We start from the raw sequence: 24,575 nt of genomic DNA, 5'->3' as shown, positions 1-24,575 counted from the left end.
GCCTGGGCGCTGAGGATGGCTCTATGGCCTCTGCCTCAGGCACTAGAATGGCTCTGATTGCAGTGGAGCAATGCCCCAGATGGGCAGAGCATCGCCCCCTGGTGGGCATGCCCGGTGGATCCTGGTCAGGCGCATGCGGGAGTCTGTCTGCCTGCCTCCCTGCTTCTCACTTTGGAATAGTAGTTTTAAAAAATGGAAAAGAAAAAAAAAGAAAACCAATGGTTGCAGGTTCTGGGCCCATTACCACACCAGCCTCCCAGGCCAGATACCCTCACCTTCCTGGCTGTCATGTAGCTGCCATGCCAGGCACTGTGCCCACCAGCCCAAGGCTTTGCCTCCATAGTCACTAATTAAAGCGAATCAAAATTATTTCTGCTAATTTGGATGCAATTGGAGGAGTTTTTAGACCACAGTAATTTGGTCATTATGCATTATCTTCTGAGCCTGATGCGCTCAAGTGTCTGCATTTTGTTCTCTATCCAAAAGCCACTCTCGATGCTTCCAGAGTTTTCTGAAGCACTGTTTGGCCAGCAGATACAGAACAGGGCTTTCTGCCCCCCCCCCCAGAGGCAGCAGCTGCTGTGGGTATGGGTTCTGCCCATATTTCCCTCAAGACTTCTCAGTTCCACCTAGGAAAGAGGGGAACCAGCGTGGCTAATGCGGAAGCCCGGTGTGGGAGGCTCTTGTCTCCCAAGCTCAGCTCAGACTGTGCTCAACCTGTCCAGGAGAATGCCATGTGTCAGCCAAGCACCTGCGGGAGGGGAGGTCCTGGCTGTCTGTCTGCAGGGAGACTGCTGGAGCCAGGGCCACTGCTCCAGGTGCTCGGTGGCTCTTGTGTGGCTCAGCATGCCAAGTGGGAGCCCTCGGCTCTCCATTCACAGCCAGAGATGCTGAAGTTGAATGCAGTCCTCTTACAGGAGAGCCAGCTTTCCCATTCTGGCATACGGTTCTGTTCCATGAGTGTGTTCCAGTCTCGGTGACTTTCTGGGGAAGAAGAAGACATGTTGTCAGGCTTGGGGAAAGGAGGGAGGCTCAACCTCTCCCTCCCACGTTCCCTACTACAGATGGCTCAGAGGCCAGGGAAACCCTCGATGCTGCCCCAACCCACACATCCCCTTCTCATCTCCCTCCTGGGTGTGGCGCCACACCCAGCACGCCCACCAGGGTCACACAGTGTCCTTGAGACCCCTCCACTGTGGGCTATCCTCCCACCTCTCTGGCCATCCCTCCCAGGCTCCTTGTCACCTGCACATCCATTAAACGCTGATGCTCCCTCTACTCTTGGGTCTAAAATTGGTCTGCAGATATGTCTAATTTAGTTCACACCATTAAAATACTTTTTATCTTGACTAACATTTAAAACTTAAGATATTTCACATAAAATCCAGGTTGAAACTTCTCTACCAACCATAACAGGTCTGGCAGCACCAGGCCTGCTGTTTCTGCCTGGCTCTTAGCCCGAGTAACCCCCACAGCATGGTGACCCCACTTGGCCAGGGCCATTCATTTCCAAGAGGTCACCATGGCCAGCCCACCCATCTGCCCCAGGAAGTGACTCCACAGCCTCCATTTCTACACTTGCTGAGGGGTCTCAGGTTTGCCCAAGCCCAGATCTCTCCCGAGCCCCCAGCTGTGTCGGGCTGCCCCTGGACAGAGCCCCATTCACTCCTGAAGAGAACTCACCACCTGCCCTGGTACCGCCTCTCCTCCTGGTTCCACTATCCCTCAGCCAGAAGGGCCCACCTTGACTCCTCTCTGTGCCCTGAGCCCTCTATCCAGACAACTAACTTCACGTCCCAGACCCCTCTGCCCCCCCAGCTGCACTCTCATCGCCACCCAGGGGTTTGGCTGTCCTCCGCCCACCACCCCACCCTCCCCGTGCCAGGTCTGACTCCTGTTAACCTCTTCCCACTGCCTCAGGGAGAAGCTCAGCCTTCACTTGGCCCCTCCACCCTCACCTGGGCTCCACTCCAGCCAGCTACCTTGTCATGGTCCCAGCGAGGTTGGCCTCACCTCCTCTCTGTGGAGCTTTCCTCAACAGCTCTCCACATAAACCATCTTCCCCTTCACAGGCTTCTCAGTATTTGTCCTCAGCAGTCTTGTCGCCTGTCCCTCCCATCTGACAGAACCCCTTGAGTGGAGCTGGTTGTCCCAGCACACAGCTGACCTAGCTCATCTCTGTTGCCAAGAGTGAGCCTATTTGTCCTGCGTAAAGAAGCGAAACAAATGGGGTTTCAGGAGACAGGTTGGCCCAGGAAGTGGCCCAGGGCTGGAAAAATGCTGCCCGGCTGTGCATGAAGCCAGTGTTCCCTTCATTGGCAGGGCTCCCCTATCCCACCCTGCACTCTCCATTTAACCTGTGGCACTTCCGATCCTTGAGGAAAATGTGCCTTCCCACTACTGTGGTGGTCTGAGAAGGAACTGGACTCACTTTTCCCTGACGTATGAGAGAGCCTGACTCTGGGCTCCTCTCTGTTGACAGTCTTTACCTACCAGGATGAAGAGGCACAAACTCCCAGTGTGATTGTTTGTTTTTGCAAGAGAAACACAACCCTCTGCAGCTCCTGAGAACTCGAGCCAGAAATCAATAAGTCCCAGCACATAATCAAGTGGATCTCAGAGAGCTCACAGACTGACGGGGCAGGGGAGCGGACGAGGAGCTGAGACACCTGGTGGAAGCACTGGGAGAGGCAGGGTGGGCTTGGCCTGTGTCCCTCCAGACAGGTTCTCCCCAGTGGCAGGGATGAATGGTGCCTCTCTGGACCTGTCCCCTGTCCCTGCCAGGACTCAGCACAGGCAGATGACACTAAGTGATGAGGAAGTGAGGGGAGGACACTCTCAGACTGTTAATCAGGCAGCTGGTGAAAAGCCTGGCTACGTCACCAGGAGCTCAGAAAGCAGCACAGAGCTTGAGGAGAAATAGGGAAGGGGCAGCAAACATTGACTTGAACCAGCCTCAGCCATTGGCACTTGCGACCCTGGCCAATTACAGTATAATTTTACTTTAATCCTTACAGGTGTAAACTCTAGCAAGGCAGTGTCCCTGAAGCACTAAGCAGGGGTGCTCACAGCAGGAGCATTATTATTGAGGGAACAGAGGCCGACATTACCTGAGGAACACAGGGGCGACAGTGCCATCAGGTGGCCTTATGGGGGCATTGTGGCTTTGCCACTGTTGTGTTTTTGGAACAGGACACAAGTGGTATGTGATCTAGTGAGCTGTTTCAGGGGTGCAGGGAGTATTAGACTGGGGTCTGGATCTGGAAACTCGTTCAAGAAGTGAAAGTCAAAAACCAATGATGGAAGTTATCTACAATGGGAACCACACATGGGAAGGGGGTATACTCTGTAAGGGTTAAAACAAAATGCTTATCAAATATCCCTATTTTTAAAAAAAATGAGAGTGAAATTTGAGTTTATAACCAGCCCCAAACCCAGGCCATCTGGCTCACTGTCAAGTAATCAGACACGAATCCCCGAGGTTGGCAGGAAAGGAGAGAGGGGAACGCATCTGGCTGGGAAAAGGGGTGAGGAGAGGCAGGAAGCTGAGGCTGTTTGATGACAAGAAAGCCCGTATGGAGGTGATTAATGGCAACTTGACTAAGAGCAGAGAGGTGGAAAGCTCTGAAGGCTCTCGGAGTAGAGGACCCATGGTGTGGTGGCAGTAGTGGCAAGTTCAGGCCACTCTTAGCTAGAGGACAGGCAGGGCTGTGCTTGGCAGACGAAGGTGCACACACCCGCTGGCGCACAGCCTGTACCTGGTCTCTACTGTGACCCTCCTTGGGTAGTTTCCAGAGTCCAGGGTCTCACCATCCTGGTAAACCTGGTCTGGAATGGACTGGCAAACTTTGGGGAAGACAGCTGAAGCGCATGTGAGAGGAAAGCCCATAGCAGAGGATGAGGAGTCAACCAGAGGCCTCTGGGCATAGGTGCCCACAGGTGGTCACAGAGCACTCCTGGGAGGGACTCTCCCGTTTTTGCCTTCCGCAGCTGTGCTGTGGCCAGAGCCTGGACGAGATGGCAGGCAGCCAGGGTGGCTGTCCTTCACCTCCCTCCACAACCCTAATGAGGGCTCAGACCTGCATCAGGGTCACCACTAGGGACCTTTTCAAGTTGTCTGTGATGTGTGATTGAGATGTTTATTATGCAAATCTGTGAAGACAGCCTGCCAGGGTCACCTGCAATTGGGCACAGAGTCAGGGAGGTGCCCTCAGCCCTACCACACCCCCAAGTACTCCATCTTTCATGAAGGAGGTTGACAGAGACAGACAGGAGGTAAGGACTATGGTTTGGGGACAGTGAAGCATGAAGAGGCCGCTGTGGAGGAAGGACTGGATTTGGGATGGAGGCTGTGGGGCTCCTGGGGCCAGTCCACGACAGGTGCCACAAAGACATAGGTCAGTTATTACCCTAGATCATAAACCACAAAGAGCCTGACCAGGCGGTGGTGCAGTGGATAGAGCATTGGACTGGGATGTGGAAGACCCAGGTTTGAGACCCCAAGGTCGCCAGCTTGAGCATAGGCTCATCTGGTTTGAGCAAAGCTCACCAGCTTGACCCAAGGTCACTGGCTCGAGCAAGGGGTTACTCGGTCTGCTGAAGGCCCGTGGTCAAGGCACATATGAGAAAGCAATCAATGAACAACTAAGGTGTCGCAACGAAAAACTAATGATTGATGCTTCTCATCTCCCTCTGTTTCTGTCTGTCTGTTCCTACCTATCTATCCCTCTCTCTCTCTCTGTCCCTGTAAAAAAAAAAAAAAAACCCACAAAGAACAGGTGACATGACCTGTCATGAAGCCTGAGGGGCAGCGATGGGGAGGGTGAACAGAAAGCAGGACCCAAGGCCTCTGGAGAGAGGGTGTCTAGTTTGGGGCTCAGTCAAATCCCTGAGAGCTCGGCTTGGACTTCAGAGGGATGGGCCGTGCAGTGTAATCACTTTCCTTAGGGAAAGAGGCAAGAACCAGACAGGAGTGAACAGGGAACCGAGGGGCTGGCACTCTGGCCACCAGAGGATGGCAGGGGTTTGGACTGGAAATCTGCAATGATTTCTGCATCTGTCCTCCTGTAAAGCCTTATGTGAATGGCCGTGTAGCACTCACCACGCTCTACGCTGGTGTGTCTTTATGCATCTGCCTCCAGCACTAAACCAGAAGCTCCTGGAGCAGGACACGTGCTGTCCCTACCTGGGCCTGAGTCTAGTCAGAGGTCAACAGAGCTGGGCCCGTGAGGGTCTGACCTGGTGGGGAATGGGTGTCGCCAGTGTCCCTTTGTGCTCAAAGATACCTTACAGGCTTCCTCACTGACATCTCACCTATTCCACAGGTGCAGGTGGGAAGCACACCTCAGGACCAAAGAATTGTTGGGTACATCACCTGCACACACCTGCATGCCCTGGAAGGTAGGATCTGGCAGTCTGTACTTTTCTGGGATGGGGGAATCTCCCCCAGCAGGCTGGGATCAGCCAGGGCCTGGCTGGGGTCTGACTGCAACTTTGTCATTGGGTATCTGGGGTTCTGCCCCGCAGATGACAGTGCCATCCGTTGTGAGCAGCTAGACATGCTTCAGGACTGGCTGGCTGATTTCCGAAAATCTACCTCCTCGTCCAGCACAGCCAACCCAGAGGAGCTGGTGGCATTTGATATTGTCTGCGGAGATCTGAACTTTGACAACTGCTCCTCTGGTGAGGCTGCGCTCCTCCCCATTTGGGTCAGCTACTGGGGGCGGGAGCGGGGGGGGGGGGCGGCTCCAGTCACAGCTGACAACACAAGTTAGGCAGCTTGGAGAACCTCCTGCTCCTTGTGAGCATGTGGGTGGGATATATTAGAAAGAATATGATTTCTCTGCCCCCTAGGAACCCTAGAATGAGAAGCACCCACGCTCTGCCTAGAAAGCTGAGGGCTCCTTCCTGGAGATTAAAAGATGCCCTAAAAACAAACCTGTGACAGAGAAGGCTCAGACCAAGGAGGAGTCAGCCTATACTTCTCACCAAGTCTTTATTCAGCTCTTACTTTGCACCAGGCACAATTCTAATGGCTGTTCATGGGCCAACTGTCATTTAAATCTCATAGCAACCCTAGAGTAGGCACTGTATTCACGCACATGGTATGGAAGAAGCCGGGACCCAAAGAGGTGGAGTAGTCCAAGGTCACACAGCCAGTGAAGTGGTGGAATTGGGACTTGAACCCTGCAAAATTATACCTTAAATCATTAGGCTAAAAGACTGAAAGTTCATCATGGGTGAAATTTCAAATAATTGATTTAAATAACTGATCTGTAAATCAGATGATCCTGCTCACCCCAGGGACCTCTTAGAGTTTGGGCAGCTCTGAGCCTCCTGGACTCCTTCCACTCTGGCTACATCCCCAGAAGAAACTGAGGATGGGTGGGTACATGGGGTCTGCAAGTTCAGGCCCTCGTCCTCGGGAGGCAGAGAACCTGAAGGTCCTGCCTGGAGCACAGGGTGGTGCCCTCACCTGGTGACACCTGTTTCTATTCACAACCCTTCCTTGACAATGATGGCATCCCTGACAACAGGCAACTCAAGGGTTTGTGGGAAGATGCCCACTATGGAACACACATCCCCCCTAATGCACCCCTGTGGCCCCTCATTGTCGCATGCCTGGTGCCAGCTCCAAATGCTGGGAGCTCCTAGGATCTTCCTGTATCAGGGTGGGGACTCAACACATAAAGAAAGGCTGTTGGGAGGTGTTCCACCCAGTCAAGCCCCACTCAGTGACCTGTCCTTCCTCCCTGGGGTCTCAGAAAGGCCTGGATTCATAAGTTAGCACGACAAACTGGAACCCAGGGTAGGTCACTTCCCTCTCTGAGCCTTGTGGAGGCACTCCTCACTCAGCCTGGACACCCAGGTCTGTGAAGGGCAAGAGTCCCAGCGAAGGCAGCATCAGCCAGCCCCCGACAGGGTTTACCACAGGCTCAGGGAAGGCCTTGAGATCACTGTCCCCTGCAGCCCGAGGGAGTGACTACTGTCCTCAGACCAAAGGATTGCTGAATACTATGGGGGAGGGGAGTGATTCTCAAGGACACAGAAAACCAGTGACAACTGAACCACAGACCGATCTAGAGGGATACTTGAGGGAGACCAGGACCTGGTGGCATCTGAACCAGAAGCAGAAGCAGGCAGGACAGGCCAGACACTGACCCACAGCATTCTCTCCCTCCCCCCCCCTCCCCCTGCACAGATGACAAGCTGGAGCAGCAGCACTCCCTGTTTACCCGCTACAAGGACCCCTGCCGCCTGGGGCCTGGGGAAGAGAAGCCATGGGCAATTGGTGAGCTGGGGCTGGGGGCAGGGGATTGAGGGGAGAGGGGAACTGGAGCAGGGAAGGGCACTGCCAAGTTCAGAGCCTGCCATGCTGAGATCTGACACTGCACCAAGGCTGGGCTCCCCACAGGGACCTCCAGAACTTGCTCCCAGCACCCGAGTGCTGGGGGAATGGGGACACTCAGGTCAGCCAGCAGATGCCTGAGCCTCCCCGATCCTGCTCCAGGGAGCAGCCCTCCTCAAGGCTGGCTGGGTCCTACCTACAGTGACCGCTCTCACTCCCTCATCCCCAGGTACCATGCTGGACAAGGATGGCATCAACGATGAGGATGTGAGCACCCCTGAAAATCTACAAAAGTAAGCATCCAGCTGTGGTGGGGTAGGCAACTCCTGGATCTGTGCTGAGCACCCAGCCCTGACTTAGTTGTGGGGAGACAGCTCTATTCGGGGCAGAGAACGCACAAATCCATGAGAAGGAAGTCTGTGAGAGCCTCAGGGACAGAGGATGAAGGTGGGTGGAGGCCCTGGAAGCCCTCTCGCCTCAAGGGTTGGCCTTATAGAGGGAGAAGCACCCTAGTAGGCCTGGGGTCCTGAGGTGGCGTTTCCTAGGACCTGGAGTCTTGTCTCAAGCTATAAGAGCCTGCCCTTACCTGGGTGCCAGCCTGTCTTGGGGCCCTGTCAGGCACAGAAATAGAGACCAGAATCTTCCAAGGCAAGGCTGGGATGGTGTCTGCTCCAGGGAGCCCCATGGCTGGTACGCACCAATTAGGCAAATGAAAATAAAAGCAGAGCTAACATAAGCTTTTTTCAAAGTCGAGATAGCTCCATTCCAACCAAACTTCATTCGTGAACCCAATGACATTTCCATAAAGGACACATTTGAGAAGCAAGTGGCAGAACCAATTTATAATTTACGGCCCGAGATTGCACGGAGTCATGGCAATGGCTCCTTGCAGCTAATTTGAGCCAATTAATTAGATTACAGACTAAATTTGAAACATCATCCTATGCTGAGAAAATTATCTTTTTATGAGATGATGATTAAAAAATGACTATCAGTAACTCTCATATCACTGATGCTGGAATTAATTATCAAAGGCAGAGGACAGTAATGGATTATATTTCTGAGAGGTACCAATGTTCTGCATTCATTAGTCTATTTATCTCAAAGCTGATAAAGACCCTGTAGAAACCCATATTTGCTGGCTGTGTCTGTCTAGGTGGCCTTTCTACCTGTCCAGGGTCTCTCAGTGGCTGCTACTCTGCCCTGGACATCAGTCTCACCTGCCCTCTGCAACCATCTCCCATGCAGGCTCCTCCCCACTGGTGCTCAGACTCCACAGGAAACCTGGCAGGAAGGAGACGGCAGACAGGGAACAGAAGACCCAGATTCGGGTGTAACACCCAACCCGAGCATCCTGGTCATGGGGTTCTGGGGACTTCTAGAAGAGAAGGGGCCCTGAGATTCACTGTAAAGACCATGTTCCCTCAAACAAGACCCTACTAGCTCAGAGCAGAGCCCTGTTCTGCAGAGGGGATGGGCACTTCTGTCCCCAACTCAGGCACAGTCTCTGGGCAGCACCAGGTCCAAGCTGTAGCAAAAGACCCAATACAGAAAGGGAAAGTGAGGTCTGGCTGGCCCAAGGTGGACATTCAAGGAGACTCTGGAATGGCTCAATTCAGTCAGAAATTTGAGCCTTAGACTCAGTTTCTCTCCATCCCAGTCTGTTCTGGGGCCTGCAAGGAAGACAGATGTTACACACAAGGGTTTTGTCTGACCTGCTTCTCTCGTGGATGAGAACCTAGCTCCACACTTGGGACCTGGGGGCGGGGGCGGGGGCTCATCTTGCCTTCTTGTCTGCATGAGCAGGGTCTTGGAGAGTGAGGAGGGGCGCCGGGAGTACCTCGCCTTCCCCACCAGCAAGAGCCCAGGGGCGTACAAGAAGGGCCACAAGGACGTGCTGAAGGGCAACGGCAGGCGCCTCGACTATATGCTGTATGCGGAGGAGGGGCTGTGCCCAGACTGGAAGGCTGTGAGTTCGGGGCTGGGCAGTCAGTCCGTATCTGAAGATAGGGGACCCTGAGCCCTGCACTCCTCAGCGGCACCCAGTTCTCCTCTGAAAGTGAGACCTGCCAGGACCAGAGACCTTTGGGGCCCTTGGGATCCTTCCAGCCCTCTGTCCTCAGGGAGACCAGGCCAACCCCAGCCCAGAGGGCCCCCCCCCCCAGGCCCTTCCTCTGCAGGGTGTCCTTTGGGTCTAATCAGGATGCTTCTCTTCCCCCCAACCCCAGGAAGTGGAAGAATTCAGTTTTATCACCCAGCTGTCCGGCCTGACCGACCACCTCCCGGTGGCCATGCGGTTGATGGTGTCTGCCGGGGAGGAGGAGGCATAGACCAGCCATGTCGTCACAGCAGCCTGGCTTCTGCTAGCCCGTTGAGCTAAAGCCGCTCCCTGGCCGTGCTCCCTCCAGCAGCGGTGCCAGGAGGGGCAGGGGCCTGGGAGAGCTGAGCTCAACCCCGGGTGAGCTGGAACCTGCACCTCTGGGCACTCGCTGTGGACAGAGGAGTCAGACTGGCCCGAGGAGCCCCAGCTGCCCAAACAGTGCCATTCTTTCAAAACATGATTTTCTACCAATCTACAGCACAACCTAGTTTGTAACCCATGGGTTAGTATGAGAACCAGTTTCTGTACCCTTTGTATCTCTTCTCAAGCTTTGTCCAGGGTTCATTATTTTTGTCTGCTGCCATGTTGTCTCGCATGCCTCCACCCTCGCATGCACGCTGCCCGCATGCCACGTGCCACACCATAGCCACACAGACCCCTTGCTTGGGCCTCACCCAAGGCCAAACTCCAAACACAATCAGAACCAGCCAAAGAAGCATTCCTGGGCACAGGGCCGGCACATGGCCGCCAGCTCGCTGCCTCCAGCTGGGATGGCTCACGAGCAAGGACCATGAGGACTGTGTCCAGTCACCGCAAGCCTGGGCTCTTCCTAGGGTCTTGCACTAAAGGGCGATTACATTTTAAAAAGAAAAACAGGAAAAGTTAAGAACAGAAACAACCCTTCATTTTAGAAAGGTCTGCAAGCCGCAAGGGAACACTGCTCTTCCTGAGACAGGATCCCTTCCTGACGTACCAGGGCCCAGAGACTCCTAGTGGAGCTATAGACAGGAAGCCGAGCAGAGAGCACCACTTTTCTACAGGAAGAAGAGAACTCATGGACAAAGGGGAAAGGGGGCTGCTGGTTTTGAAAATGATAAATTTGTAGCATCTTTTCTGCCAAAACCAACACCTCCTCTTTCTGCCTGATCTCCTCTCCCCTCCAGACACTCTGGTTTGGGACCAATCCTTCCCTGGGGACTGTCCCTATCCACATACTTACTGGCTGAGCTCAGGAATTGTCTGTCTGCCTCTGGGTAGAGCTACGGCTCTGTCCTCCCAGACCCATCCTCAAAAGTGACCCTGGAACCCTGAAAGGGACCCTGGACAAAGGGGTGGGAAGCCAAAGTGCAGAGAGTGGCCTGTTCTCTCACCCTCACCAGTGTGCAGGCTGGAGGTGGCAAGGTCAGGGGCCACTGCTTGCACAGGACAGGCAGAGGTACTGGTTCACGTCCAGGCACACAGATGCCCACTTTGCCACCATGTGCCCAGGGCTGCCCCAGGCACCCAGGCATGGTGTGGCAGAGCCTATAAGTGAGGCCCACAACTCGCCACCTATGGTAGCACTGCCTCTGCCCACCGGCCTTTTTAAACACACCTGGGGACACTCCCCACAGTCACGCAGAGAGGGTTGTGTTCGCTTCCAGGTATGAGGCTCCCCCAACTCAGGGGACTGTTCTTGACAGCCCCGAGTAGTCTCCCTTCCTCTCAGCGCCCTGAACTGTGCCCACCTGGCTTGAAGCCAGTTTTGCCCAGCGAGGTGTCGATGCGCTGACACTGTGCCTTGTCACCTACTGAGCTGCAAGAGGGACCAAAGGGGGTCCAAGCAGCCAGCCTGAGTTCAGGTCCTGAGCTGGGAAAGGACACTCCTGAGAGCCATACCCACACTGGCACTGGTTTGTCTGAATCCACCTGGCTGGGGCAGTGGCAGAGCTGAGGGCTGCAACAGTTCCCCAGCCCTGCCCCTGGGGGTCCGCAACCAGGAGGGGCTACTCACCAGGAGGGCACAATCCCACCTGGGCTCTCTGCCGTGCCCCTCCCCCAAAGGCCTGGCTTTCACAGCCTTCACCAGGCTTTGTGAGAGCAGACCGCCCCCCTCCACCCCCAGTAGCAACCAGGAATCTCTGCTCACACAGGCAGGGTCCAGCTGGGCAGGTGCGACGCCTAAATGGCAGGGCCTGAGCCAAGGCCCCCCGGCCGCAGGTCGGCTGTGTGCCCAGGAGAGCAGCGGAGACAGGCCAGGGCTCCTGAAGCAGAGAAAGCCCACACAGCTTCCAGCCCTCTGAGGGCTGCCTCCCTCCCCGGGCAGCTGGGTGGGGAGCCAGGCAGAGGGGCACGTGCTTCTCTCCCTTCTCACAGGATGGCCTTAGGCAAGTCATACCTCCCTGTGCCTCGGCCACTTCCTGTCCTACAAGGTTGCCTCTGCCTGGCCTGGCCCTGGCCTACCAACTCCCAGCTCTCCGAGCCCCGCCCTCTGGCGCGGCCTCAACGCCAAGGCCACCGGCACCCAGCCACGTTTCATGAAGCCTGTGGACTCCTGGGGCCGAACATAAGCCAGACTTTTCCATTTTAATTTTTTAAAAGGGAAAAAAAAACATTGCCAGGATCCCATATTCTGTGGTGTTTGGCCTGGGAGGGGTGGACACGAGTCACCCAAATCCCCAGCCAAGGTCCCGCACCTGCCCAGGCCCAGCCTCCAGAGAAGCCAGGGGGCAGGGTCAGCTTTGGAAGGAAATGGTCTTTTTCATTTGTCCAAGCCACCTTGAATTTTAAGTATAAATATTAATCTTGATGCTTTTTAACTATTGTATTAACTTGCTAAGATTTAGAAATACTGTTTTAAAAAAGAAAAAAAAAACTTTTTTAATTTCCATATTTTTTTTCTGTATTATATCCTCATGGGACATTAGGGGTTTTATATGGTAAGCACACCTAAGGTTTTGGTAAAAAAAAACACATTATCAAATATATATCCAGACGATTTTTCCCTAGAAGAAAAACAATCTTTCACCTGATAAAATATTTTGAAAATAGAGGTGTTTTTCTCCTTTACTGGTGCTGAAAGGAAGGATGGATCACAAGGAGAAAATAAAACTGTGAGGCTCAAGGCTGGTGTTCTCCACTTATTTGAGTCACACCCGGGGGCTGGGCGGCCAGGCGGGGCTGTGCGGAAACAGCTGTGGGGCTGCCTGTCCTGCCTCCCCTGCCTCCCCCGCAGGGCAGCAGCTCATGTCCACCCTGAACCATCTGAAAACCAGGCAACCTAAGTTTTCTTACTCAGCGTCCCTTCGTTCACTCTGGAACTGGGAGTAAACAGCAAAAGGGGCACCCTGAGTGGGGGAAGCTGCACACTCATCTGCCCCAGACTTCTGAGGTGGGAGGTCTTGCTGCTAGAAGGGGGCGCAGGGGAAAGGCTGTACCTCCTGGCGGCTGGTTTCCTGCATCTCAGGCCTTCTTTGAAACGGCCTCCTCCCTGTCTTCTGGACAGCAGCCTGGCGTCCACTGTTAGGTCTTGGTCACCTGCTGGTGCTGAACACTGAGGCCAGATGCTTAGAAATGTAGCTTGGTGACATTAGCTATTGAGTCAAAGGGCCCAGACCTGGGACTCAACCCAGCCCTGCTAGTCTTTAAGGCCCAGGGCAGCCACGAGTCAGCATCTAGCTGGAGCTGGGCAGGAGTTCCCGGCACACAGGCCAGACTGGCGACCACCATGGGCAGCCCAGCCGCCTCAGCACCATACAGCCCAGAGAAGCAGTTCTGAAGTCTCAGAGCTTTCTGAGCACATCAGAACCACTTCAGGGTAGGCTCCCTGCCCCCCCTGGGCTCCAAATTCAGCCAGCAACCCATGCTGGTGCTACATCTGGAGTGAGGAGCCAGAGGTGCAAAAATGCAAAAATGGAAGGGGTCCCCCACCCAGAGACCCAGCTGGGCCCAGAGAGAAGAGGCACTTCCACTTGCCTTCCCAGAAAGCCACACCATTCAGAGCCCGGGGCCTCTTGGGCCACTTTATTTCATAACAAGTGAGGGTCAGCATCCAGCACCTAGGCTATCTGAGAGTGTGAAATCCATGGTGACTTCGCCGGTGCAGGGGTGGAACTCCACGGTGTAGCTGACTGTCTGGGGGCTCCCTGGTGTTGTTCTAGGGTCTGGCGTGGGGCTGAAGAAGTACACGGCCTGCTTGCAGTGTGGGTTCCAGCGACAGTCCCCCTGCAGGAGGAGCAGCAGAAGGCAGTGAGGGCTGTCAGCAGCTAAGCCCTCCTTTGGCCAGCCTCCCCTGTAGGCAGCTCGAAGTTGGAAGCTGCTGCTCAGAGCCAAGTACCCGGGGCCACTGGGGGGTTACCATCTAGCCAGACATGTGCCAGGAGACCCAGAGAACACTGGTGGCATGGCCTCCCCCAACAGCAGTGCCTGTTCTCAGGGCGTCCAGCACTACCTTGTCCTCTGCAGGCTTCAGGAGGCCGGTGCTGATCGTGCTGTCTGGGGTCAAGTGGTATTCCATCCACAGGACAGCACCATGGCTCCTCCCAGGCCTGGGGGAAGGAGAATGTTGGGCCCAACAGAAATAGCACTATGAGAGATGGCCTTGGCTCTTCTCTGCTTTCCAGAAACTTGTAGTCTTCCCCACTTCCACACTGCCCTGTCAGTAGGCTCCTAACACCACCTGACTAAAGGCCATTCAGTAAAATGTTGAGCAAGAAAGGCCATAACCTGCCTGACCAGGCGGTGGCGCAGTGGATAGAGTGTTGGACTGGGATGCAGAGGACCCAGGTTCGAGACCCCGAGGTCGCCAGATTGAGCGCGGGCTCATCTGGTTTGAGCAAAAGCCTACCAGCTTGAACCCAAGGTCGCTGGGTCCAGCAAGGGGTTACTCGGTCTGCTGAAGGCCCACGGTCAGGACACATGTGGGAGAGCAATCAATGAACAACTAAGGTGTCGCAATGTGCAACGAAAGACTGACGATTGATGCTTCTCATCTCTCTCTGTTCCTGTCTGTCTGTCCCTGTCTATCCCTCTCTCTGACTCACTCTCTGTCTCTGTAAAAAAATAAAATAAAATAAAAATAAATAAAACAAAAAAAAAAAGAAATAAAAGCCATAACCTAAAGCCCCCACTGCTCCTCACAGCCCAGCCAAGTACTCAGCATAACCAGGGGGCAGGGCCAGGTTGGCCACAGGACCAGCTTCCTTGGCCGGGGGCATAGAAAGGCTTGGTCCCGAAGGCTCAGAGCACAGTCCGAGTACCAAATGCTGGAAGACCCCTTCCTGATAGCCTGGATGGCAGGTCCAGATGGGTATCTGCCCCGCTTCCCCTTGTCAGAGGAGACGCGCAGGGCTCAGGGCCTCCACCCAGTTGGAAAGGGGTCTTCCTCTGGGAAGCAGCAGCTCCTCCCCACGAAGGATGCTGGAGCTGGGGGCCTGACTGTGCCTCACATGGAGCACCCTCCCAATTCCTAACCTGCTTTAATCCCCAGGAGAAAAGGGGGGGGGGATGGGTAACCATAGCAACCAAATTCACATTTCTCTGCAGCTGTGATCCAACATGCTGCTTAGCTCAAAGGGAGCCTCAGATGTGGGGGAAGAGCAAAGCCCACTCTGGCTCTGCCTCACTACCTACATGTACTCAGAGGCTGTGGGGGCTCTGTACACTCAGGGCCACTTGAGAGCAAGTGGCCAAGGCTGAGACAAGGCAGGCAATCACTCCCACGTGAAAGTGGCTAAGTAAGTGGTTAGCTTCATGGGCAGTAACTGGACAGAAAGCAGGCACTCCCACTTCCTCCCCCCAGACCCCCACCAGGAGTCCACACTACTCACCTCCTCAGCTCGATGGAGCCCTCAGCACGGAGAGGCTGCTGGGGAACTGGCTGTTGAAAATCAAAGGTCAGGATCTGCTGGGGCTCGGCCAGGCTGCGGCAAGGGTACTCCCACAGCGGGTGGGGCTCGGCCTCCCTGCTCTCCCTGAAGTCCAGGGCTCGCTGAGAAGGGAAGGAGACATGGGGGTCTGCGGACATAGGATGCCCGGGGACAAGGGCTCATGTGCCCATCTCTAGAGTCTATGCCTGTGGCCCTTCACCTATACAGCCCAGGTCCCTCAAGGTAATACACAGTCACTGCTGGGAGCAGTGGGTCTTTAGAGACCGTTGGCTTCTCTGTCCCCTGCTGCCATTCACGAGCCATCTCCCGAGCAAGTCATTTCACCTCTCTAAACCTCATTTTCTCCCTTTTAAAAATGGAATGACACTGCACATCTCACAATGTCTATCTACACGGATGACATCATTGTGGGTGATGACACTTGCCTATTCAGTGACCCTTACTGAGCACTACAGTTGACAGATCACCCCACGAGGACCCCATCTAGACAGAACGCAGAGACAAGCAACCACGATGCCTGAGGAGCGCTGACCTCCTGCAGAGACAGGGCTGGGCAAGAACACTGCCTGGAGGGGTGACCGCTGGGCTGCCTCCCAAAGGTCACAAAGGAGTTGGCAGCAAGGAGAGTGGACAAAGCTGAGTAGGGAGAGGGCCCAGCAGTGGGGTCAGTGACTCTGCAGCGGGAGGGGGCAGGGAGCTTCACAGGGTTTTCCCACAGGGGATGGAGAGGGCCAGACTCAGGATCCACAAGTCCACAAGTTTACGTGAGCTCCCATAAAGGACGGTAAAGTGGGAGAGGCAGGAGGCTGCATGGTCACAGGTGAGAGATGAAGTGGCCAAGACAGCACAGCAGCAGCAGGGAAAGAAAACTGGATTTGAGGCTCACTGATGACCTGATGGCTATGGAATCTGATGACCAACTGCAAGTGAAGGCAAGGACTTGCCCGGAAGGATGCCCAGACCCAGCCCAGCACCTAGGTATGAAGTGGTGGCAGGCCTCGGATGGGAGCCCTTGGAAGGAGCGAGGCTGGGGGTGGGGAAAGAGCATGTGGATTTTGTAAGCATCGACATCACAGTACCTGAGGACATCTCAGTGGAGAGTCTATCACTCTTAGTTATTTGGTCTGAGCTCAGGACAGATGCAAACATTAGCCAGCAACAGAGAGAGAAAAAGGGACAATAAGGACAGGGTCTGAGGGAGATGTAGAACACGTGATACCTTAGGGGACGGGAAGAATGGGAGAGGTCAAGGAGGAGACCAAGGAGTGGCCAGAGGGAGCTCGAGTGTGTGGTGACTCAGCACAAAGGAGACTTCTAAAAGCAAGGAACAGTCATGTGGAGGGACAGGTGAGACACAAAATGAAAACATCCATTGGATTAATGTACTTAAAGATGTTTAAATGAGCAACCCAAAATCACTGAGAAAAATGTGAATAGAAAGATAAGCAGGGCCTTGCCAGTTGGCTCAGTGGTAGAGTGCTGGCTGGCACGTAGAAGTCCCTGGTTTCATTCCCGGTCAGGGTATACAGGAGAAGCGCCCATCTGCTTCTCCACCCTTCTCCCTCCCTCCCTTCCTCTCCTACAGCCATGGATCAAATGCTTCCAGCGAACTGGCCGTGGGTGCTGAGGATGGCTCCATGGCCTTACCTCAGGCACTAAAATAGCTCGGTTACCCAAACAATGGAGCAGTGGCTCCAGATGGGCAGAGCATTGTCCTGTAGGGCGGATCCCAGTCAGGGCACATGTGGGAGTCTGTCTGCCTGCCTCCTGCCTCTCACTTAATAATAAAAAAATTTAAAAATTAATAAAAAGATAAGCAGAAGGAGGAAAACTTAACCACTTCCTAATCATACAACATTCTGCTATCTACTGTTTCACCCCTTTCCCTGTGTGTATGTGTGAATTTTCTTTTTTTTTTGACAGAGACAGAGAGAGGGACAGATAGGGACAGACAGACAGGAAGGGAGAGAGATTAGAAGCATCAATTCTTCGTTGCAGCTCCTTAGCTGTTCATTGATTGCTTTCTCTTATGTGCCTTGATCAGGAGTCTACAGAAGAGCAAGTGACCCCTTGCTCAAGCCAGGGACCTTTGGGCTCAAGCCAGCAACCATGTGGTCATGTTTGATCCCACACTCAAGGCAGATGAGCCTGAGCTCAAGCTGGATGATCCTGCGCTCAAGCCGGTGACCTTAGGGTTTCAAACCTGGGTCCTAGGGTCCTCTGCATCCCAGTCTGATGCTCTATCCATTGCACCACCACCTGGTCAGGCTGTGTAAATTTTCTTACTATATAAGATGATTTCATGTCCCTCACCTTGCCTCCCATCTAGACATAATCATGACTCTTTATTCTAGTCCTTGTAGAGCCCATACCAATGGCACTTTCATGAACTCCTGGATTCTGAGGGATGCAGAGTCTAGCAGCTGAGTCAGTACGCTAACAATGTACAAATAGCCCTGCACGACCCTCGCAAGCCACATGCGGCTCTTTGGCCCCTTGAATGTGGCTCTTCCACAAAATACCACGTGTGGGCACTACCTCAATAAGAAATGTACCTACCTATATAGTTTAAGTTTTAAAAATTTGGCTCTCAAAAGAAATCTCGCCCTGGCTGGTTGGCTCAGCGGTAGAGCGTTGGCCTGGCGTGCGGGGGACCCAGGTTCGATTCCCCGCTAGGGCACATAGGAGAAGCGCCCATCTGCTTCTCCACCCCCCCTCCTTCCTCTCTGTCTCTCTCTTCCCCTCCCGCAGCCAAGGCTCCATTGGAGCAAAGATGGCCCGGGTGCTGGGGATGGCTCCTTGGCCACTGCCCCAGGTGCTAGAGTGGCTCTGGTCGCAGCAGAGCTACGCCCTGGAGGGGCAGAGCATCGCCCCCTGGTGGGCAGAGTGTCGCCCCTGGTGGGCGTGCCAGGTAGATCCCGGTCAGGCGCATGTGGGAGTCTGTCTGACTGTCTCTCCCCGTTTCCAGCTTCAGAAAAAAATAAAAATAAAAAAAAAAAAGAAATCTCAATTGTTGTACTGTTGATCTTTGGCTCTGTTGACTAATGAGTTTGCCGACCACTGCACCTGGGACTGGAGTCCCCCAGACGAAAACAGCTGGCTCAGAAAGTTGCCAAACTGCCTTCTAAAAAGGCTGTCCCAACAGAGACCAAGCTGCTGACACTGGCAGGAGCAGTTCCAGTGGCATGGTGAGACAGCCCAGCCTGGGATTCTGATTCAGGTGTTACAGCCCAGGGCTAAGAACAGCCTAGTATTAGACGCTGAGACACAGTGGTTCTCAGACTCATCCTCATGGTGAACAAGTAGAATAGTTACACTTGACCTTCTTGCCCCCAACAGAAGAGCTCTCTGCACACTGCTTGTACTGCCCAACCCACACCTCTCCACAGAAGCCAGGTGTCCCTGCTAGAGGCCTGTGAGATGTGGAGTGGGGGGGGAGGACACTGCACATGAAGCTGCGGCCCCACCTACCTTAATCATGTCATCCATGATATGCACATCAAAGCCTTCACAGTCGCCACAGGGGCTCCGGATCTGCCACAGGTCCTGTCAGAAAGGCACAGCCCTCGCTGACACCTACCCACCAGGACACCCTGAATCCACACCCGCCCAGGGCCACAGATCAAGAAGGGTCAGCGAGGTCAAGCGGGGGTGGCCCAGCCCCAAACCTGAGGCACACCTTGCTATTTTCATATGCCTAAAAGAGACTCCCAAAGTTGAAGAGACTCAGAGAGAACAAAAACTCAGGACAGTTCTGTGACCCTGCCGAGTCTCACCCGACCCCAACTCTTCTCCTATAAGGGAACAACTGGCTGCAGCTACCAGGCTGAGGTTTCTTGCTCTCTGTCCATCTTTAACATCATTTTCTTTGGGAAAAAAATCTATAAACCAATTTTCAAGGCTCTGCACCTATAAACAGCGTGAGGCTGACGGGAGGGAGGGGCCGGATCTGCTCAGGCCAGTCAGCCTTGCACCCTCGGTCCCTGGATTTTGGCCTGGAAATGAGCATTGTTCTCCACATTCCTTCTTTGGCTGTGAACGCCAGAATTCATGTGAAAATTTCAACAGGTAAACAACCCAGAAGAAGTACCCCCCAAAAAAACGATGGAGCCTCTAAGCTACCTATGGATAAAGCCATTCTCACCAAGCATTATAAAATGCGGTTCACTCAACATTTCAGGTTAAAAACATTTCAAAATCCTTTTCATAAAAACGCCTTTCCCAAAGTGACTTGTGATTGTGGCTCTGCTTTGATGAGAAAATTAAAATGAAGCTTTTCAATTACTTCTCGCACAAAGAAGGTGACTCTCCCATCTCAAAATGCTTTTAACAAGTGGAGCCCGGGCTCTTAATGAGAGCGGAGGGAGCGGCACAGTGTGCCTTCTGAAACTCCTAATTTATACATTTTCATTATTCTGATAAGCCACATTGTAAAATGACAACACACAGCCATTTTCATTTCGTATGTCAAATTACCACATTTTAAAAAAGACAAGCCTCTCCTGGTCAAGCCTGCAGCGTGCTGAAACAAAAAGCAGAGGCCAAATCACGAAGACTTGAGGACCTCCATCTGCACCCAAGACTTCCAAGAAAACAAGCACTCTTGCCCCTTCTGTGAAAACGTCTGGGGGGCCTACCCTGAACTCCACAACCACAGCGTGCAGCGAGGCAGCCTGGGGCATCACCACGGCGCCGGGCCCCAGGTGCTGGTCCACGGCGGTCCGCACGTACCAGAAGTATAGGTTGTGCCACGGCAGCAGGCTGGTGGTGAAGAAGGGCTCGCCCAGGAGGAGAGAGACCTGGAGATCAGAGAAAAATAGAACAAGACATCAGAAGGGCTCATCTGAAGAGAAAGGTCGCAAGGTTCACAGGTGAAGGAAGTAACAGGCCATTCACTCACTCACTCACTCAGTGAACAGGCATGCCGGGTCCACCTGCCCCCAATGACACAAATAGACACGAGCCCTGCCCTCAGAATGCAGAGCGGCAGAGGGAGCAGAGGAGGCTGGGAACTGTCCCTGCGGAGGCTGATACACTTTGACAGGTACACAGAGTGGCATGGGGGGGACCCTGGAGGTAAGAGCATCAGAAAGAGCTTCCAGGAAAGGCCCTGAAAATCCCCACTCACAGCTTATCCCGACAATTTATTCTCAGCGTTTTTCTAACACTGAATCCCTCACGAGGCTCTGAGCACACAGAAGGGGGCACATCGGCAGCACAGTACCCCCGGCACCCAGCAAAGTGCCTGGCCCAGAGCACGTGGTCAGTAAACATGTGCAGACACATGAGCAGGAGTCCAAAGAGCAAAGACAAAAAGACTCCAGACAGTGGGATGGACAGAGGCACAAGCACAGGTGGGAGAGGAACAGCCTCCAAGGAGCTTGGCAGATGAGCACGCAGGCCAGGGCGGTACAGGGTGAGGCCAGAGAGGTGAAGACAGGCCAGGTCACCCAAAGGCAACTGATGACACGTTAAGGGGACTGGACTCTGCACAGAAGGATCACTGAAAGCTTTAATCAGCAAAGGACTGTGTTTTAGAAAGAGCCCTTTGACAACCACGAAGTATACGAGGGCACCACCTGCTGGTGGAGTGGGGACAGGAGGTGACATGGGTGAGTACCTCCCGTGTAAGAAGCGGAAGTGTGCCAAAGGGAGGGGACCAAGACGTGCTGAGGAGACAGGGTGCCCAGGGCTAGACTCAAGCAGATGGGCATGGGGAGGGCAATCCGACATGGGGTCTGGGTTTCTGGCTGAAAAATCAGAAATGCAGAAGGAAGACACTGAAGACAGAAGAGTTGGTCCCGATTACTCTCTACCCCCAACATTGGGAACAAGGCAAGAATGCCCACTCCTGCCACTTGTATTCAGTACTCCAGTGACCTGTACACCATATCAATGGCTTATAGAATTTAAATATCTTTCTAATCCTCATCAATGAAGGGATAAAAGAGCAACTTGTACATGAATGTTCACTGCAGTATCATTCACGGTAGCCAAAAAGAAACAACCCAAATGTCCATCAACTGATAAACGGATAAAAAAAAAGTGGTATCCTGTACCATACAATCAACTACTATTCAGCAGTGAAAAGAAGCCAAGTCCTGATTTACGCTACAATGTGGATGAGCCCTGAAACAAGCCAGTCACAAAGGGACCACATATTGCATGATCCCATTTACATGAAACGTCCAGAATTGGGAAATCCAGATATAGACAAAAAGTACATCAGGGTCGCCTAGGGCTGGAGGATTAGTGGCAAAAGGGGAGTGACTGCTAACAGGCACAGGATCTCTTTCTGGGTGATGGCATTGTTTTAAAATTGATTGTGGTGAAGTTGCACAACCTTATGAGTAAATAAATCACTAAATTGATGTTTTTTTAAATGGATGGACTTCATGGCATATGAATTATATTTCAAAAAATTTGACCTTAAAAAACTCATGGGCCTGACCAGGTGGTGGTGCAGTGGATAAAGCATCAGCCTGGGACATTGAGGACCCAGGTTTAAGACCCCAAGGTAACCAGCTTTAGCACAGGCTCATCCAACTTGAGCACATGCTCACCAGCTTGAGCGCGGGGTTGCTAGCTTGAGTGTGGGATCATAGACATGACCCCATGGTTGCTGGCTTGAGCCCAAAGGTTGCTGGCTTGAGCAAGGGGTCACTGGCTTGGCTGGAGCCCCCCCGGGTCAACGCACATATGAAAAAGCAATCAATGAGCAACTAAGGAGCCACAACAAGTTGATGCTTCTCATCTCTTTCCCTTCCTAGCTGTCTGTCCCTTCCTCGCTCTCTCTCCCCCTAAAAAAATAAAAAAACAAAATGTGTGAAGGAGAGAGAGGGCCCTGAGGATGTATGGGCCCAGGGGCTGATGAGATGAAGGTGCAGGGACACTGGTTAGTAACTAACAGGTTACTAAGAGGTGGAGGCGTGCACTGGGCCTGAAGACCATGTGTGGCAGGAAGGAAACAGGAAGTGAAGAGGAAGCGAGGCAGACAGAAGTGCTGCGAATGGAAGAGGGACAGAGCCCACGATATGTTGCTGTTAATCCTGGCAGGGCTGTCTGCCCTCGCTGGAAGGAGTAGAGCATTAGCCAGAGTTCACAGTACAAGTATCTGCTTGGCGGGCATCTCTGCAAACCCTCACCACACTCTGACAGCGGCCGGTTCTTACCTGCTGAGTTCCATCCGGGACCGTCCATGAGCCCGGAGAAGAGGGGGGAGCTTGGGCAATCTAGCGCTGTGCCCACCAGAACAAATTCTCGTTACTCACCTTTTTACTTTCCAAGTCTGCAGATGTTAATAATTCAGGCCGTTTCTCTATTACATTAATTTTGTCTTCCAAGTGGTTAGTCTTGAAGATCTTAAAAATAAAACAATAAAAGTACTATTTTTGTTCCCCAAAAATCTCAAAGTTGCCTTATCTGTCTGAAGTTTTCTGGCCAAATAGTTCTGAAGCACCGCTTTTATCTGCTTTGTAGAAATTCTCCCTTATACGCCAAGGATGGGATGAGATCAAGAGCAAAATGTAACAAACAGAAATTCCTCTCACAGGCAGGTCAGCGGGACTCAACAATGGGCTTGCAGTTCTGGTGGAGGTGGGCTGTCCCTCAGAGAGGAAAGCAAAACCGGTCAATGGCCAGGAGGAGAACTACCACCCTGGAACCAATCAGAGGGCCAGCCCATGAGCAATGGCTCCCTGGGCGCTGGGGTCCCAGGAACAAACCATACAGTCAGTCTTGCCACAAAGAGTTTCACTTTTTTAGTTTCATGTGCAATAAGGATAAAAGTTCAGACTTCTTTAGCTAAAAACCAAAATAAAGTCTGCAAGCCTGTTTCTAATCAATGACAGCCCAAGAAGACTTCCAGACCGGAGTGCCGGGAGCTGTTCCTGCCGCTGCTTCCTCCTCACGGCTACAGCCCCAGTTCCCTCGGTACCAACACTGCTTCAAAGCAGTGGGTCCCTAACGCAGGAGGCGGCACCACGGGGCCCCTCATTATTTCAGTAACAACAATTATCACTTACTTTTTTCATCAGTCTATGAGAAGTTGCTGAACTCTCTATTGTAAACACCTAGAGAGAAGACCATGCTATTAGTTGTAGGGGATTCACTTTATAAAAAAAGTAATTATTGAAATGTGACAGATCATTCCCAGGAAGAAGGTACCTCCCCTCCTAACCACCTCCCCGTGCTCATTACCCACTGGGGCAGCCCCCATGCTCTGCACTGACCCTAGGGCTCGGTGGCGGCTCAGACAGCGGCGCTGCAGGGCAGGCAGTGCTACAGCCTGACTCCTGCCTGTGCTCAGAGGCAATGAACTGAGCATGCCACACACATGGTAGCTGCACCTGGCAAGAGCTTTAAGCTTTTAGTCAGGGCGCCCTGACTCCGAGCTGCGCCCGGGAAGCCCACAAAAAGGCACACGTCCAGTACCTGCTCTGCCCCAAGGTAATGGGCCAGCATGGAGAGCGGACTGCCGTCGCTGACACACAGGCAGACACTGTCTGGCTTCAGCACCTGCCGGACAAGAGCAACTTCAGCACGCGTTTTCTTACCGTACACTGAGAAATGCTCGTTGGCAAACTGACAGATCTGCTGCCCGGCTGGATCTTTCTGTGCCCACACCAGGCACACATGCTCCCCAGGCCCGAGCAGAAGCCGGTCCCCAGCCTCAAACACTCCACCTCGCTCGCCTCCCCCCACCCAGTCTCACTCTCGGGAAAGGCCCCCCTAAAGGCCTGCGCCACTTTCCACGGGCCACCCCCAGTCCATAAGGACAGGCCTCTTCCCTGTCTGCTCACAGCACAGTGGGCCTACTGAGTGACTCACCAAGGCAGAGGTGCCTTTACAGGGCACAGATCTCAGAGAGACTTAGGACAGCGGGGACCCTCACGACCCCAAAGTGCATGCACATATACACATATCTCTGCATACAACTCCAAACCCCATGTGTGGTCCCCGGCAGAGGGCCCCACTCTAGGCAGCAGAGAGCAAAGGTTTTCAGGCAGGAAAGTGACAGAGCCATATTTACATCTCAGAAATTTTAGAAAGGAGACAGCAGGTGAAAGGAAGAACGGGGTGGCTGGATCCACCGGGCTCACCCACAGGAAAGGCTGGTGACACAGTGTGTCCAGGGGGACAAAACCAGGGCCAAGGGGAAGCTGTCAGGTAAAGGCTCTCCCAGGCGAGAAGAGAACAAGCCCCAGGAAGTCCAGTTACAGGCTCCCAGGCTCCCCCTGAGCGCCCACCCTGAAGGAGC

The 24,575-nt window shown here is 53.5% G+C and overlaps 2 protein-coding genes across 5 annotated transcripts in view; one reads left to right on the top strand and one right to left on the bottom strand.

The window, feature by feature from the left end:
* Positions 1–12,552, top strand: part of SMPD3 (sphingomyelin phosphodiesterase 3) — an 89,207-nt gene extending 76,655 nt beyond the window's left edge. For both annotated transcript variants that reach the window (XM_066348919.1, XM_066348918.1), the window contains 6 exons: positions 5,325–5,400; positions 5,527–5,682; positions 7,202–7,291; positions 7,578–7,641; positions 9,155–9,317; positions 9,577–12,552. In XM_066348919.1, the coding sequence (XP_066205016.1) occupies positions 5,325–5,400; positions 5,527–5,682; positions 7,202–7,291; positions 7,578–7,641; positions 9,155–9,317; positions 9,577–9,678 (651 nt within the window). In that variant the 3' untranslated portion in view covers positions 9,679–12,552. The remainder of the gene's footprint in view (positions 1–5,324; positions 5,401–5,526; positions 5,683–7,201; positions 7,292–7,577; positions 7,642–9,154; positions 9,318–9,576) is intronic.
* Positions 12,553–13,423: 871 nt separating this feature from the next.
* Positions 13,424–24,575, bottom strand: part of PRMT7 (protein arginine methyltransferase 7) — a 58,057-nt gene continuing 46,905 nt past the window's right edge. For all 3 annotated transcript variants that reach the window (XM_066348917.1, XM_066348915.1, XM_066348916.1), the window contains exons 11-18: positions 23,750–23,833; positions 23,341–23,388; positions 22,588–22,677; positions 19,954–20,115; positions 18,788–18,862; positions 15,257–15,417; positions 13,879–13,975; positions 13,424–13,652 (exon numbers count right to left, since the gene is read on the bottom strand). In XM_066348917.1, the coding sequence (XP_066205014.1) occupies positions 13,473–13,652; positions 13,879–13,975; positions 15,257–15,417; positions 18,788–18,862; positions 19,954–20,115; positions 22,588–22,677; positions 23,341–23,388; positions 23,750–23,833 (897 nt within the window). In that variant the 3' untranslated portion in view covers positions 13,424–13,472. The remainder of the gene's footprint in view (positions 13,653–13,878; positions 13,976–15,256; positions 15,418–18,787; positions 18,863–19,953; positions 20,116–22,587; positions 22,678–23,340; positions 23,389–23,749; positions 23,834–24,575) is intronic.

Source organism: Saccopteryx leptura, chromosome 9 (genome assembly GCF_036850995.1).
Source record: "Saccopteryx leptura isolate mSacLep1 chromosome 9, mSacLep1_pri_phased_curated, whole genome shotgun sequence".
Classification (NCBI taxonomy): Eukaryota; Metazoa; Chordata; class Mammalia; order Chiroptera; family Emballonuridae; genus Saccopteryx; species Saccopteryx leptura.
This window is presented reverse-complemented; position numbering and strand designations above follow the sequence as displayed.